Below are 16,395 nucleotides of genomic sequence, written 5' to 3'. Positions count from 1 at the left end.
CCTTAAACATCTGCCACTCCTCATCTGCTGTCTTACCATTTAGCCTTCCTACCCAATCTACTCGTGCCAAATCTGCCCTCGTGCCTTTATAATTTCCTTTGTTTAATTTGAGAACACTACTGTGGGACTCCACTTTCTCACCCCCAAATTGAATTTTGAAGTCTGTCATACTATTGTCATTGCTCCCTCGAGGATCCTTAACTTTGATGTTGTCAATTAATCTCTCATTATTACGCAATACCAAATGAACAGTGGCTTGCCCATGGATGGTTCCACAACATACTGCTCCAAATACAATCTCCAATACATTCAATGAGCTCTACTTACAGGTTACCCTTGCCAATTTGATTCTTCCAATCTATGTGCAAGTTAAAATCACCCATGATTATTGCCATACCTTTCTTGCAAGCATCTAATATTTCCTGGTTTAACTGTGTCCCATTGCAGGGAATCTGTAGATTACTCCTACCGAGTGCTTCTTTCCTTTGGTATTTCTTATTTCTACCAAGACTGATTCCACATCTTGATCTCCTGTGCTTATATCATTTCTCATGACAGAACTGATCCCTTCCTTCACCAGCAAACCCACACCACCACCTTTTTTCCTTTCAGTCTGTCTTTTCGAAATGCTGTGCACCCCTGGATATGCAATTCCCAGACCTGGTCTCCTTGTAACGATGTCTCAGTAATCGCGATTAAATCAAACTCAATAAATCATACAACTTTTTTTTGTTTCTATTTGCGCTATTAAGTCATTAACCTTTTGAGTGTTCATGCATTTATATACAAAGGTTTTAAATTTGTTCCACTGTTAGGTTTCCCTACTTCTATTAATAATTTCTTGGTGCATACAGATATTCACCTGTTCTGTCCCTCACCTTTTATTGTCCGGTAAGCATCCATCACATCAATAATCTAAAGTCTTACCACCTCCTTTAAGTTTAAACAGTTAGTTTAAACCCTGTCTACAGCACTAGTTATGCAATTTGCTAGCTCTCTGGTACCAGTACGATTCGGATGAAGACTGTTCCATCGGAACTGGTACCGTTTCCAGTACTGGCACCAACGTCCCATGAATTCAAACCCATTTCTTCCACACCAATCTTTTGAGCCATGCATTTACCTGCTTAATCTGTGCCAATTAGCTCCTGGCTCAGATAGTAGTCCAAACCTTATTACCTTTTCAGTTCTGCTTGGTAATTTAGCTCCTAGCTGTTCATAATCCATAGTTTTATTTATTGTTGGTACCTGCATGGACCATGATCTTTACCATCCCACTGCAAATGTCTTGCAGCCCAGTTGAGCTATTCCAAACCAGAGCACCACGTAGTCAACACAACCTTCGGAACTCTCGATCCTGGCCACAGGGCAATGGTGTGTCTCTCTTTTTCTTTCTCTCCCCTCCCCCCAGTTGAATGGCTGTCTGCACCACAGTGCTGCAGTCAGTTGGCTCATCCTTCCTGCAGTCCCTGTTCCTTCCTAGGAGCAAAACTCTTGAACCACTCAAACAAGGACTGAGGCTCCTGCAACTCTACCTCCTGGATCTTGCTACCTGCCTCACTCTCAGCTGCACTCACCTGTCCCAAGTTAGTTGATGTTGGGAGATACTACAGTGGTACTGTTTGAATGTCCGTGAGACATGTTTGGATTCTCTTGTTGGAAATGGTAATTGGTTGCCATTTGTGTGGCATGAATATTATCTGCAATTTTTCAGCAAAGCTTGAACATTTTGTTCTGTGAGTGGACTGCTTCATTACCTTGGGAGATGTGTATGGTTCTGAATACTATATCAGTAAACAATCTCACTGTGGTGGATAAAAGGCCATTGATGAAACAACTGAAGATGGTTGTGCCTACTGCACGATCCTAAAGAAATGATGAGGCTGAGAAGATGGGAATCCAACAGCAACAACTATCTTCCCTTTTATGATAAGCTTGACTCATCAGTCTGCTGCCTTTGTCACCTTTCGAATTCCCTTTTTTTTTTTACTTTCTTCATGTTTGTATCAAAACTGCATGACATCTGTAGTTGTTACCCTGACGATCCAAATTGAGAATCAGTTCGTGGATTATTGCCACTTAACAGCACAATCAAATGTCGTTAGTCTTTTTTTTTGTTGTTGATTTGAGAATAGACTGGGGCAGTAAGCAACTGGATTGAATTTGTTTTGCTTTTTTGTAGGCAGGTCATACTTGGGGTAGCTTTCTTTTTTTTTGGATAAACGTGAATAGCTTTTTGCTAGGCATTTAACAAGTTCTAGTGTGTAAGTCTTCAATACCACAATTGGATTGTTATTGGAACCCATAGCTTATGCAATTTTTTTTTTGACATGGAGTAAATTGAGTTGCGTGAAAACTTGCACTTTTGGGTATTAATGAATCGCCCCCTGAGTACTTTTTGAAGATACTTGCAAATTTTTCATCTGCCTCTTTAGCTCTGTCCTTCCCCTAGTATTGACATTGAGTTTTTATTTGAGGAGTTCCATCCTTTGCTAAGCTGTTTGGCTGCAAGCATTCACAACTGACTCTGGTAGCATGGTAAACCTTTGATCTCATCCATTATTGGTAGTATTAATTAGTTCTGGCTTGACTTATCATATGATTTTGCAATTTGGCATGCATGTAGTCATTGAATCATACAGTACAGGATAGGGCCTTCAGCCCATGTCTGAACCAGCAAAAAATACTGAGTGTACACTAATCTCATTTTACAGCACTTGACCACATCTTTGAATGTTATGACAACTGTGCTTGTGCCAGTTCTTTTGTTACAATCTACAAAGACTCTGCCAAATCTTACTTTTAAAAGGTTTTATTTCCCCATGCAAGGCTTCCCAATTAGTTTGTAAACTGCAATGTTTGGCTTTTGAGCTCCATGACAGCAATGGCTAGCAGACATCATCTGACCGTAAAATACCCCTAATTGTTTTTGAACTGTAGCCTGCACTTTGAGGCCTGCTTCCTGCAGCAGTAGAAATGATAAGCCTAATGTGCATTTCAAATATGAAATCTGCTCATCCTCTCCATTCCACAGCCTCTCCTTTTTATATTCTCTACTCAAGCGCTCTTACTGGTCTACCTGCTCTCGTAAGTGTACTTTTATGGCTACTTCAGCCATAAATTGAACTCGTGCTGTTGATATCTCTCTGCTCTTCAGCCAGTTGAGATAACTAGCTCCCTACAGTAACTCTAGTTCCACTATCAATCCCTTAGATTTTGAGTACCCATGCGTCTTTCTTACAGCTTGCTGCATGAGAAAAATGATCTCCCGTCTGTGATTTCTCCACCACTGAATTTGTTCACTCTATCATCTTGGTTAAACTAACCCTGTAACTATCAGTGCTTCGACATGGGAGGTGACTGGGAGGACTGTGTGCAGCAAGTCAGCAGTATTGAATCAGACTGGGAGACTGGACCTGTGTGATAAGGCCAGCAGCCGCGGAGATAAAAACCAGAGACTGAAATGCTTCAACCTGTTTTTACCTGTCTGTCAAACTGTGATGTCACAGGAAGGAAGGTTTGTGATTGGTGGGTATTTCCTTCATGTCTCTTTTGGCCAACCAATTTAAATCAGAAGACATTATTGAGCAGAGTACAGTTAGGCAATTAATCTTTAGAAATAGTTAACCTCCAAATTAAGTACATAGAAAAGAGGTGGCTGCGCAAGTGATTTGTTGAAGTTGTAGTGTGTGAGAGCTAGTGGACACTGCAATCTATGGCAAAACATATCTGCAGCAAACATTGGCTGCTTAAAGATCTTCAACTGAATTACTGAGCTGTCTCAATTGCAGATACTACAATCCATCAGGGAGGAAATTACTGGGATATTGTTTTACCAGACAGTCACACCTCTTAGATGAATTACTTAAAATTAGATCCTTCCTTGTGGATAAGAAGGTGTTATTAAAGTGAAGCAGGTAACATCAATCCATCATCAATTTTCCAATATCAAAAGAAGACTTGATCCCAAGCATTCCAGACTGGAGATGTTACACTTACTTTGAATTTTAAGAATCCTAAAGTTCTCTACTTTTCTACTCCACAGTTGTTTTCAGCACTGACAAAAGCAAGGGAATGAGTGTTTTGCCTCGTGTTTCACATTGATGTTGCATTAAATAATTTTTTTGTGGTAATTCATTTTTTGAACAGGGTACAGCAAAATAGACAGCTTCATTTTTAATTTTGAATTAACAAGGGAAGAGTAAAACCAGTAGCTAACTTATTTTGAATACACAGTTAATTTGTGAGGTGCTGCTTTCAATCTTTGTAAAGGTGGTCACAATATCAAATTGTCACCGTAAAGTAATTTAACCTCACTTTTAGTAACTGGGAAATATATCATGAGTTTTGATTTTAATGAAATTTTGCATTTCAGTTAACTTGCTTTTTATTGAGTTATTGAGTTCTATGTATTCCACATTGTGTACCAGTAATTTATAACGAGTTATTCTTGTGAATCAAATGGATACGGACTTCAATATTTTATATAAAATATGTTTAAATATAATAAAAGTTACTTCTCCATCAGACTGGAAATCGAACCTTTAATCGGGCAAAGCTGCTTAATGTCGGAGTGAGAGAAGCATTAAAAGATGAAGACTGGGACTGTCTGTTTCTACATGATGTTGATCTTATTCCAGAGAACGATTACAATCTATACATCTGCAATAAGAAATACCCCAAGCATGTATCGAGTGCTATGAATAAATTCAAGTACAGGTACTGAAAATTGCAAGATTACCCCTCTCTGGTGGTTTTGTATGCATGTTCTGTTATATTGAACACTGTTATCTTAAATTGAATGTTAGTATTATGCTTTCGGCTTTCAATATTGTTCCAATGACTTTAAGGATTTAGCAAGGGAAGGTGATTTGATTTGTGAACTCATTGAATGGATTTTACAGACATCATTCATTAATATGTTATAATTACTGACAAATTACTGAAAGAAAATTTATGTAACTAGTGTATGGCATGAGCTATGACAGCTCACCACCACCTTCTGCAGGGCAACAAGAGATAGGCATTAAATGCTGACCTAGCCAGTGATGCCTACATCCCATGAACAAAACTTCCTAAAAATCTCCCATCTGTCCTATCAATATTTATGAATCTCCTATTCAAAGTGAGTGCTGAATCATATTGTACCTTAAACAGGAAACCTGACACCTCGTCTGGGGCCTGAAATCCTTCATTCGTGTTTTGAGTTGGACTGCTGCACATCAGTCGGAATGATATGACACTAGTCTAGAAGATGGATAACTGATAGGGGGCTCAAAACTATAGTTTGTAGCTCTAGACTGAAGCTATGTGGATTGTATCACATTAATATCTCAAAGTATCTGTTTTGTTTTCATGATTATTTCTTGTGCAACTGCACCCACCATTGTTAAATTGACTGGCCTATAGTTACTGGAAATCCAAGCCATAAGACTTGGGAGTAGACGTTCTTGATGAAGGGCTTTTTGCCCGAAATGTCGGTTTTCCTGCTCCTTGGATGCTGCTTGACCTGCTGCCTTTTTCCAGCACCACTCTCTAATCTAAACATTGAGTCTACTCTGCCATTCAATGACCTCATCATGGCTGATTAGGTTTTTTAACCCCATTTTCCAACTTTCTCCCTGTAACCTTTGATCACCTTGGCAATCGAGAAATTTTGTTTTAACCATACTCAATGTGGCCTCCACCGCTTTCTGTAACAACGAATTCCACATATTCATCACTGTCTCTGGCTAAAGAAGTTTCTCTTTATCTCCATTCTAAAGGGTCTTCCCTTTTACTCTTAAGCTGTGCCTTTTGGTCCTCGTCTCTCCCACCAATGGAAACATCTTCCCAACGTCCACACTCACTCTTTCCAGGCTGTTCAATATTCTCAGAGTTTTAATTTGCCCCCCGCCAATCCTTTTAAACTCCATTGAGTATAGTCTTAGTCCTCAGCATTCCTCAAATGTTAAGCCTTTGATTCCTGGAATTATCCTCGTGAATGTCCCCTGGAACTGCTCCAGGGCCAATACATCCTTCCTAAGAAGTGGAGCCCAAAATTGCTCGTAATACTCTAAATGTGGTCTGACCAGAGCCTTCTAAAGCCTTCGAATTATACATATATATAGAGTCATATAGACGTACAGCATGGAAACAATCCTTCGGTCCGCCTCGTCCATGCCAACCAGATATCCAAACCCAATCTAGTCTCACCTGTCAGCACTTGGCCCATATCCCTCCAAATCCTCCTTATTCATATACCCATCCAAATGCCTCTTAAATGTTGCAATTGTACTAGCCGCCACCGCTTCCTCTGGCAGCTCATTCCATACACGTACCATCCTCTGCATGAAAAAGTTGCTCCTTCAATCTCTTTTATATCTATCCCCTTGCGTTCTAAACCTATGCCCTCTCGATCTGGACTCCTCCGCCCCAGGGAAATATTTTTACCCGATCCATGCCCTTCATGATTCTCTAAACCTCTATAAGGTCACCCCTCAGCCTCCAACACTCCAGAGAAAACAGCCCCAGCCTGTTTAACCTCTCCCTGCAGCTTAAATCCTCCAACCCTGGCAACATCCTTGAAAGGGTTCAGAAAAGATTTTACAAGTTTCACAAAATCTTTCTGATAGGAAGGAGAACGGAATTGCACGCAATATTCCAACAGTGGCCTAACCAATGTCCTGTACAGCCGCAACATGACCTTCTAACTCTTGTACTTAATACTCTGACCAATAAAGGAAAGCATACCAAACGGCGCCTTCACTATCCTATCTCCCTGCGACTCCACTTTCAAGGAACTATGAACCTGCACTCCCAGGTCTCTTTGTTCAGCAACACTCCCTAGGACCTTACCATTAAGTGTACAAGTCCTGCTAAAGGTTGCTTTCCCAAAATGCAGCACCTCACATTTATCTAAATTAAAATCCATCTGCCACTTCTGAGCCCATTGGTCTATCTGATCAAGGTCCTGTTGTAACTGAGGTAACCTTCACTGTCCACTGTACCTCCAACTTTGGTGTCATCTGCAAACCTATTAACTATACTCTTATGCTCACATCCGAATCATTTATATAAATGATGAAAAGTAGTGGACCCAGCACTGATCCTTGCGGTACTCCACTGATCACAGGCCTCCAGTCTGAAAAACAACCCTCCACCTCCTCCACCACCCACTGCATTTAGATTCTAGTCCTCTTGAAATGAGCGACAACTTTTCTATTTGTCTTCATAACTATAAACTCAACCTGCAAGTTTACCTAGAGAGAATCCTGGACTAGAACTCCTAAGTCCGTTTGTACTTCAGACCTTCTGCATTTTGTCCCCATTTAGAAAATAGTCCATTCCTCTCTTCTTCCTATCAAAGTGTTTGACCTCGCGCTTCCCCACATTGTATTTCATCTGCCACTTCTTTGCCCTCTCTCCTAAGCTATCTGAATTTTACTGCAGTCTCCCTGCCCCTCCACCTATCTTTGTCATCTGCAAACTTAGCCAGAATGCCCTCCATTCCTTCATCCAGATCATTAATGTATCAAGTGAAAAGTCCTGATCCCAACACTGACCCTTGTAGAATGCCAGTAATCACTGGCTTCCATCCAAAGAAGCACATTTTTATCCCCACTCCCAGCCTTTTGCCAGACAGCCAATCTTCTTTCCATGTTAGTACCTTACCTCTAACACCATGGGCCCTTTTTTAACTAAGCAGCTACCTGTGTGGCACTTTTTTTCAAAGGCATTCTTGAAATCCAGATAACATCCATTGGTTCTGCTTTAACCTGCTCATTGTCTTCTCAATGAATTCTAAGATTTGTCAGGTATGAACTCACTTTAATGAAATCATGCTGATTTTGCCCTATTTTACCATGCATTTCCTCTCATTCTTCACAATGGACTCCAAACTCTTACCAACAACTGAGGTCAGGTTAATGGGCCTATAATCTCCTGTCTTCTTGCTCCCTTTAAACAGGAGGGACTTACATTAGTGATTTTTTTTTCTCCTGGTCCTTTGGGACCCTCTCTATCTCTAGTGATACCTGAAAAGTCACTACTAAAGCCTTCACTATATCTTCAGCTATTGTAGCCCATCTGGTCTGGGTGATTTACCCATTTTCAGACCTTAGATTTTTTTTTTAGCATCTTCTCCTTGGTGATGGCCACAGTACTCATCTCCCCCCGCCGACTCTCTTGAACTTTTTGGGATATTACTCATCTTCACTGTGAAGACTGACGCAAAGTAATTCTTCAGTTCCTCAGCCATTTCTTTGTTCCCCATTACTACTTTTCCAGCATCATTTTCCAGTGACCCAATGCACTTTTTTTGTTATGCCCTTTTTTATATATATCTAAAACTCTTGCAGTCTTTCCTTGAAACATCTTGCACATTTGATTAATTTGTCACCAACTCATCCTATTGGACTTCCCCACATCCAGGAAAATCTGGAACACTATATATCCTAGTCATAGAGATGTACAGCATGGAAATAGACCCTATGGCCTAACTCGTCCGTGCCAACCAGATATTCTAATCTCATCCCATTTGCCAGCACTTGACCCATATCTCTGTTAAACCATTCCTTTTCATGTGCCCATCCTGATGATTTTTAATTGTTGTAATTGTGCAGCCTCCACCACTACTTCTGGCAGCTCATTGCATACATGCACCACCCTCTGTGTGAACAGGTTGCCCCTTAGATCCCTTTTTAAATCTTTCCCCTCTCACCCTAAGCCCGTATGCCCTCTAGTTTTGGATTTCCCCACCCCAGGCAAAAGACCTTATCTATTTACCTTATCCATGTCCTTCACGATTTCATAAACCTCTATAAGGTCACTCCTCAGTCTCTGATGCTCCAGAGAAAACAGCCCCAGCCTATTCAGCCTCTCCCTATAGCTCAAATCCTCCAACCCTGGCAACGTCCTTGTAAATCTTTTCTGAACCCTTTCAAGTTTCATCATCATCAGAAACATAGAAGGATATTATGTTTGCAGGAAGTGACTTTAGTTGTGAATCCTGTCAGATTTCATGGATTGGTTGGAGAGGCAGTTAGAGACAGAGGAATTTACAAGAGTTTAATGGATAGCAGTTATCGGAAGGACAAAAGCTGCTGATATAGTCTGGTAAATGGGTTAACTCCCGCAAAGGTAGGAGGGGTAGGCAGGTACTGCAGGAATCTTCTGTGGCTATCCTCGTTGCATACAGTATGCTGTTTTGGAAAATGTATGGGGTGATGGACTCTTAGGGGAATGTAGCATGAACAGCCAAGTTTCTGGTATCCAGACTGTAATGAGGGGTATGTCTGGTTCCAAACGATTGCATTGTGATAGGGGTCTAGTCAGTGGCACAGACAGATTTTTCTGCAGCCAGCAGTGAAAAATCAGAATGGTCTGGTGCCAGGATCAAGGAAATCTCCGATGGTACAGAATGTTCTCAAAGGGGAGGGGGACCAAGAGGAGGTCATTTGTACACGCTGGAACTAATGACAAAGGACGGGAAAGCAATAAAATTCTGAAGGGAGAATATAGAATGTTAGGCAGGAATTGGAAAAAAAGGTCCTCTAGCGTAGTAATAGCTGAATTACCCCTAATGCTATGAGCTAGTGAGGGTAGGAATGGGATAGAGCAGGTGAATGCGTGGCAGAGGAGCTGGTGCAAGGGAGAAGGATTCATACTTTTGGATCATTGGAATCTCTTCTGGGGTAGAAGTGACCTGTCCAAGAAGGAGGGATTCCACCTGAATTGGAAAGGGGCTAATATACTGGCAGGGAGATTAGCTGGAGCTGCTTAGGATTTAAATTAGTGAGTGGGTGGGGATAGAACCCAGGGAAATAATTAGGAAAGAGATCAACTTAAGACTGGTACAGTTGAGAAAAGGAGTGAGTTAAATAGTCAGTGCAGGCAGAGACAAAGCAGAGAGCAAGGTTGGACTGATAAATTAAACTGCATTTATTTCAATGCAAGAGGTCTAACCGGGAAGGCAGATGAACTCAGGGCATGGTTAGGAACATGGGACTGGGATATCATAGTAATTACAGAAACGTGGCTCAGGGATGGACAGGACTGTTCCAGGATACAAATGCTACAGGAAGGACAGAAAGGGGAGGTGGGCCAAGAGAGTAGGATGGGGGGCCTTTTTGATAAGGAACGGCATTACTGCTGTACTTAGGGAAGATATTGCTGGAAATACATCCAGGGAAGTTATTTGGGTGGAACTGAAAAATAAGGAAGGGATGATCACCTTACTGGGATTGTATTATAGAACTCACTAATAGTAGGAAATTGAGTAACAAATTTGTAAGGAGATTTCATTTATCTGTAAGAATAGTGGGTTGGTTCTAGTCAGGGATTTTAACTTTCCAAATATAGACTGGGACTGCCATTGTGTTAAGGCCTTGGGAAGGAGAGGAGTGAAGTGTGTACAAGAAAAGTTTAAAAATGTCGATGTATCTACTAGAGAAAGTGCAAACACTGACTTGCTCTTGGGAAATAAGGTAGAGCAGGTGACTGAGGTGTCAGTGGGGGAGCACTTTGGGGCCAGCGACCAAAATTCTATTAGTTTTAACATAGTGATGGCATAGGATAGACCAGATCTAAAAGTTGAAGTTCTACATTGGAGGAAGGCCAATCTTGATGGTATCAGGCAAGAACTTTCAAAAGCTGTTTGGGGGCAGATGTTTGTAGGTAAAGGGACGGCTGGAAAAAGGGAAGCCTTCAGAACAGAAATAATGAGACCAGATACAGTATATGCCTGTTAAGGTGAAAGGCAAGGCTGGTAGGTGAGGGAAATGCTGGATGACTGGAGAAATTGAGGGTTTGGTTTTTTAAAAAAAAAGGAAGCATATATCAGGTATTGACAGCAGAGATCGATTTGAATCCTAAGAATATAAAGGCAGTAGCAGTGTACGTGAGAGGGAAATGAGGGTGGCAAAAAGGGGACATGAGAAAGCTTTGGCCAATAGGGTTCAGGGGAATCCAAAGGGATTTTATAAAAACATTTAAGGACAAAAGGGTGACTAAGGAGAGAATAGGATTCCTCAAAGATCAGCAAGGCAGCTTATGTGTGGAGCTGCAAGAGATGGGGGAGATACTAAACGAGTATCTTGCATCAGTATTTACTGTAGAGAAGAACATGGAAGATACAGAATGTGGGGATATAGATGGTGACATTTCTAATATGGACACTTTTCAAGGAGGAGATGCTGGATGTCTTGAGACGCATAAAGTAGATTAATCCCCAGGACCAGAATAGGTGTACCCTAGAACTCTGGGAAGAGAGGGAAGTCATTGCTGGGCCCTTTGAGATATTTGTAACATAGTCACAGGTGAGGTGATGGAGGTTGGCTAATGTGCCACTATTTAAGAAAGGTGGTAAGGAAAAGACAGGGAACTATAGAGTGGTGAACTTGACATCGATGGTGGACAAGTTGTTGGAGGGAATGCTGAGGGGTAGAATGTACATGTTTTTGAAAAGGCAGGCACAGATTAGGGATAGTCAGCATGGATTTGTGCATGAGAAATTGTCTCTCAAACTTGATTGAGTTTTTTGAAGAAGTAACAGAGGATTGAGGGCAGAGCGATAGACATGATCTATGTGGACTTCAGTCAGGCCTTCAAGTTTCCTCATGGGAGGCTGGTTAGCAAGGTTAGGTTTCGTGGAACTAGCCATTTGGATACAGAACTGGCTCAAAGGTAGAAAACAGGATGGTGGCGAAGGGTTGCTTTTCATGCTGGAGACCTGTGACCAGCGGAGTGCCACAAGGATTGGTGCTGAGTCCACCGCTTTTCTTTTTATATAAATGAGTTGGATGTGAGCATAAGAGGTATAGTTAATAAGTTTGCAGGTGACACCAAAATTGGAGGTGTAGTGAATAGTGAAGAAAGTTACCTCTGTACAACTGGATCTTGATCAGATGGGCCAATGGGCTGAGGAGTGCCAGACGAGTTAAATTTAGATAAATGTGAGGTGCTGCATTTTGGAAAAGCAAATCAAAGCAGGACTTGCACATTTGATGGTATCAGTGTGGTGCTGGAAAAGCACAGCCAGTCAGGCAGCATCCGAGGTGCAGGAGAATCGATGTTTCAAGCATGAGTTCTTCATCAGGAATGGAGGGGGTGGCACAAAGGGGCTGAGAGAGAAAAAGAAGAGGGGTCAGGCGGAGGGGAAGGTAGCTGTGAATGTGATAGGTAGATGAAGTTGGGGTGAAGGTGATAGGTCAGAGAGCAAGGTGGAGTGGACAGTTGGGATGGAAGATGGACATATAGAACTATTCAAGAGGGTGGTGCTGAGTTGGAAGGTTGGTTGTGGGATAAGGTGGGGGGAGGAGAAATGAGGAAACTGGTGAAATCCACATTGATACCGTGTGGTTGGAGGAAGATGAGGCATTCTTCCTCCAGGCGTCAGGTGGTAAGAGTTTGGCAGTGGAGGAGGCCAGGACCTGCATGTCCATGACTGAGTAGGAGGTGGAGTTATTGTTCGGCCAAGGGGCAGTGGGGTTGATTTGTGCCTTTGTCCTGGACCTGTTCTCTGAAGCATTCTGCGAACAGGTTTCCTGTCTCACCAGTGTACAGGAGACCACATCAGGGGGCAACAAATACCATAGATGATATATGTGGAAGTGCAGGTAAGTTTCTGTCTAATGTGGGACGCTCCTTTTAGGCCTTGGATAGAGGTGTGTGGGGTGGGAGGAGGAGTATGAATGCCGGATTTGCAAATCTTGGGCAACGGGGAAGGTGCTTAGAGGGGAGGGCGAGTTGGTGGGGGGTGTGGACCTAACCACGAAGTCCCGGAGGGAATGGTCTTTACAGAATGCAGATGGGGTGGGGAGGGAAACATATATCTGGTGATGGGGTCTGTTTGTAGCTGGAAATGTTGGAGGATACTGCCATGTATCTGGAGGTTGGTGTGGTGGAAGGGTGTTCCCTCCTTGTTACGGTTGAGGGGTGGAGTTGGAGGGCAGAATTGCAGGAAGTGGATGAGATGCGCTGGGGGGCACCATTGACCATGTGGGAGGGGAATTTGCGTTCTGTGAAGGAGACCATCTGATATGCTCCGTGGTGGAATTGGTCCTCCTGGGAGCAGATGCGGTGGAGGAATTGGGTAGAAGGGATAGCTCGACCTTATCCATCCTTCCAATTTGGCGCCACCCTCTTGACTTGTTCTACCTGTCCATCTACCTTCCAACTTATCTGCTCCACCCATCATCATTCCCTCCAACCTTTCACCTTCATTCGCAACTTCATCTCCCTATCACATTCTGCCTTTCCTAGCCCCCTCCCATTTATCACTCTGCACTCTTGGGCCAGCCCCTCGTTCCTGATGAAGAGCTTATGCTCAAAACTTTGACTGTCCTGTTCCTCAGATACTGTCTGACCGGCTGTGCTTTTCCAACACCACACTCTTTGACTCTGATCTCCAGCATGTGCAGTGCTCACTTTCTCCCACTTAATGGTAAGGTCCTGGGGAGTGTTGCTGAACTAAGAGACCTTGGAGTGCAGGTTCTTAGTTCCTTTTGAAAGTAAGAGTATAGGATCGTGAAAAAAGCATTGAGTATGTTTTCCTTTTCAAAGTTTGTGCGAAGATTTGTAGCTCGGGTGCTCGTTGTTGTGGTTCTGTTCGCCGAGCTGGAAGTTTTTGTTGCAAACGTTTCGTCCCCTGGCTAGGCGACATCATCAGTGCTTGGGAGCCTCCTGCGAAGCGCTTCTTTGATGTTTCCTCCGGTGTTTATAGTGGTCTGTCCCTGCCACTTCCGGTTGTCAGTTTCAGCTGTCCGCTGTAGTGGTTGGTATATTGGGTCCAACCACTTTGGAAGGATATGGGCCAAATGCAGGCAAATGGGACTAGTTTAGCTGTGAAAATTGGTCAGCATAGACCGGTTATACCGAAGAGCCAGTTTACGTGCTGCATGACTCTGATAGACCCTAAAGAAGGGCTTATGCCCGAAACATCGATTCTCCTGTTCCTTGGATGCTGCCTGACCTGCTGCGCTTTTCCAGTGACACATTTTCAGCTCTGATCTCCAGCATCTGCAGCCCTCACTTTCTGATAGACCCTGGATGGGCCAGGGTTTTAGGGGAGTGGAATACATGGGAGTAAATGTCCAATGGACAGACTGCATTCCTAAAAACACTGAGCTGGACACATGTTCATATTTCCTTTAAGTGTCTGTGTGGCAAGGAATTGGAGAAGGCAAAAATTTGGGATGCAAGACAACTCCGTTCTCACTGTTTCTGTATGAATTTCACAGATAAGCTTAGAATGTGGGAGTCCAAAGACATGAAGGAAGATCTGCTAAAACTTTTCTAATACCTTCTCACAGACTTATCCAGTGAAAAATTAGAATCCCACAAAGGAAATTTGAATAACTACTGTGGCTGATCATGTGCCTAGTTACTGATTTCTATTGGTATTCACTGAATCTGCCCTTTTCCATTTTCAATTGCTACATGTGTATAATGCATCTCTTGAAACTGCCAATGGCATCAACAATACCACAGTGAGCACTTTTAGCATGGTGCTATTGCAAATTAATTAGATATGAAATTACTAAATCACTTTTCAGTTTTTAAATATGCAGTGTATTCATGAATAGATTGCTCCATGTTTGATCAAACTAGGAAACTAGAAAAGCTTGTTCCTTGTCACAGAAACAATAAACATTCAAAAGACACAAAACTGCGGATGCTGGAAATCTCAAACAAAAACAGAAGTTGCCGGAGAAACTCTGGTCTGGCAGCATCTACGGAGAGAAATCGGTCAACGTTTATGGGTCCAGTGACCCTTCATAATTTTCAACTTAAAGTTTAAATCTTATTCAAGTTGATGCAGTTTTTTTTTTAATTCTAGATTACCGTATAAAATGTATTTTGGTGGTGTTTCAGCCTTAACTCCTGATCAGTACTTAAGGATTAATGGCTTCCCAAACACATACTGGGGTTGGGGTGGAGAAGATGATGACATCTCGGCTAGGTAGGGTTTGTTCATTGTGCTCATTCGTATAATTGTTGTTAAACCAATATATTTTTTTGTGCGGTCTAAATTTCAATAGAGTTTTGTTGCAGTTATTAGAACGTGAATTTGGATTTAAGATTAATGAAATAGTTTCATGAAACCCCAGATCTAGTTATAGACTGATGCACAAGCAACGTTAACACTTCTTTCTTGATTTCATGGACTAGAATATGATGTTCTTTCTGTCGTAATATTTCATGTTTGTTTTCTTTGGAATTTTGTTTAGCTTATGGATTTTCCGCAGAGCTGTTTTTGGCATTTATGTACCTTTTGATCTTCAGATTCAGGATTTACTTACCAATATATGCATATCAATAACTGAGATACGTGAAATTTGTTGGGAACGGTGACTTAACTTTGATGCCAGTAAAGCTTTCATTTCCCAGACTTGTGAAAAGCAAAAGTCACGGATAATTTCATCTAAAGGCTTCTTATAATCAGTAGTTATGCAGACTATGTAAAGATTGGTTAGCTTTTGAAGAACTCGTATTAATATGATTTTAATTTCTTTTAACTTTTAATTTAGGATTTATTTAGCAGGAATGAAGATAATTCGAACTCCCCTCTCCCTTGGACATTACAAAATGATATCTCACAACTTGGATGTGGGTAATGAAAAAAATGAGAAAAGGTACTTTCAGAGTGATGTTAATCTGTACACCAAGCTTCATAATAATAATATTTGTGTTAAAGAAAGTTAACTGGAGTTTTGTCATCAGTGACTGGCATTTAAAATATTAATTGAGTATAAAACACTGACTGACTTATTTCATTTTTGTTAAAAAAAAAACAGAATTAATTTTTCACAGACTATTTAGTTAAGCATTTGATGGAAGGGTCAAGTACTCTATGAATGAGTATGAGCATAAAAACATAAAATACAGAGAAGGAGTAAGCCATTCAGCCCTTGGAAACTGCTTTGCCATTCATGGCTGATCATCCAACTCAGTACTCTGTTCCTGCCTTTTCTTCCCAGTAGAAACACAAGCGTAGTAGGAGTAACTAGTATTCCAAGATAGGATAAAGGGGATGATGAAGAGAAGCAAAAACAGTATAATGAGTGTAGCATAGATTAAGCTATTTTAGACTGGTAATGTTGTCATATCTATGCAGAAGCTATTATACTATGTTGCATTTTGCACCTGGTTAGAGGTGGTAATTTCTTCTAGTCATGAGCAGAGGAGCAAAGAAAATTATGCTCCCATTTATCTTGCCTTTCACGTTGATGCTCAAGAGTTGATGCTCAAGTTTCCAGCTTTCAACACTCTTGTATGTCTCTCTAAAATTTCCTGGCAAGTATTGTAGGGAGAAATATCAAAGAAGGGTCTCTAGTTCTAAGTTAAGCAGTGCAAGTGACCTTTATTTCGAGCTCTCTTACCACACTGAGAGGCCAGAGACTGCTGCACCTCTGG

General features: G+C 41.7%; 1 protein-coding gene across 2 annotated transcripts in view; it reads left to right on the top strand.

Annotated features, from left to right (window-relative positions):
* Positions 1–16,395, top strand: part of LOC122550586 (beta-1,4-galactosyltransferase 3-like) — a 41,633-nt gene that overhangs the window by 18,882 nt on the left and 6,356 nt on the right. The window contains exons 3-5 of one of the 2 annotated variants that reach the window (XM_043691545.1): positions 4,529–4,719; positions 14,819–14,941; positions 15,510–15,614. In XM_043691545.1, the coding sequence (XP_043547480.1) occupies positions 4,529–4,719; positions 14,819–14,941; positions 15,510–15,614 (419 nt within the window). The remainder of the gene's footprint in view (positions 1–4,528; positions 4,720–14,818; positions 14,942–15,509; positions 15,615–16,395) is intronic. The other variant, XM_043691546.1, reaches the window with a different exon arrangement.

Source organism: Chiloscyllium plagiosum, chromosome 6 (assembly GCF_004010195.1).
Source record: "Chiloscyllium plagiosum isolate BGI_BamShark_2017 chromosome 6, ASM401019v2, whole genome shotgun sequence".
Taxonomy (NCBI): domain Eukaryota; kingdom Metazoa; phylum Chordata; class Chondrichthyes; order Orectolobiformes; family Hemiscylliidae; genus Chiloscyllium; species Chiloscyllium plagiosum.
This window is presented reverse-complemented; position numbering and strand designations above follow the sequence as displayed.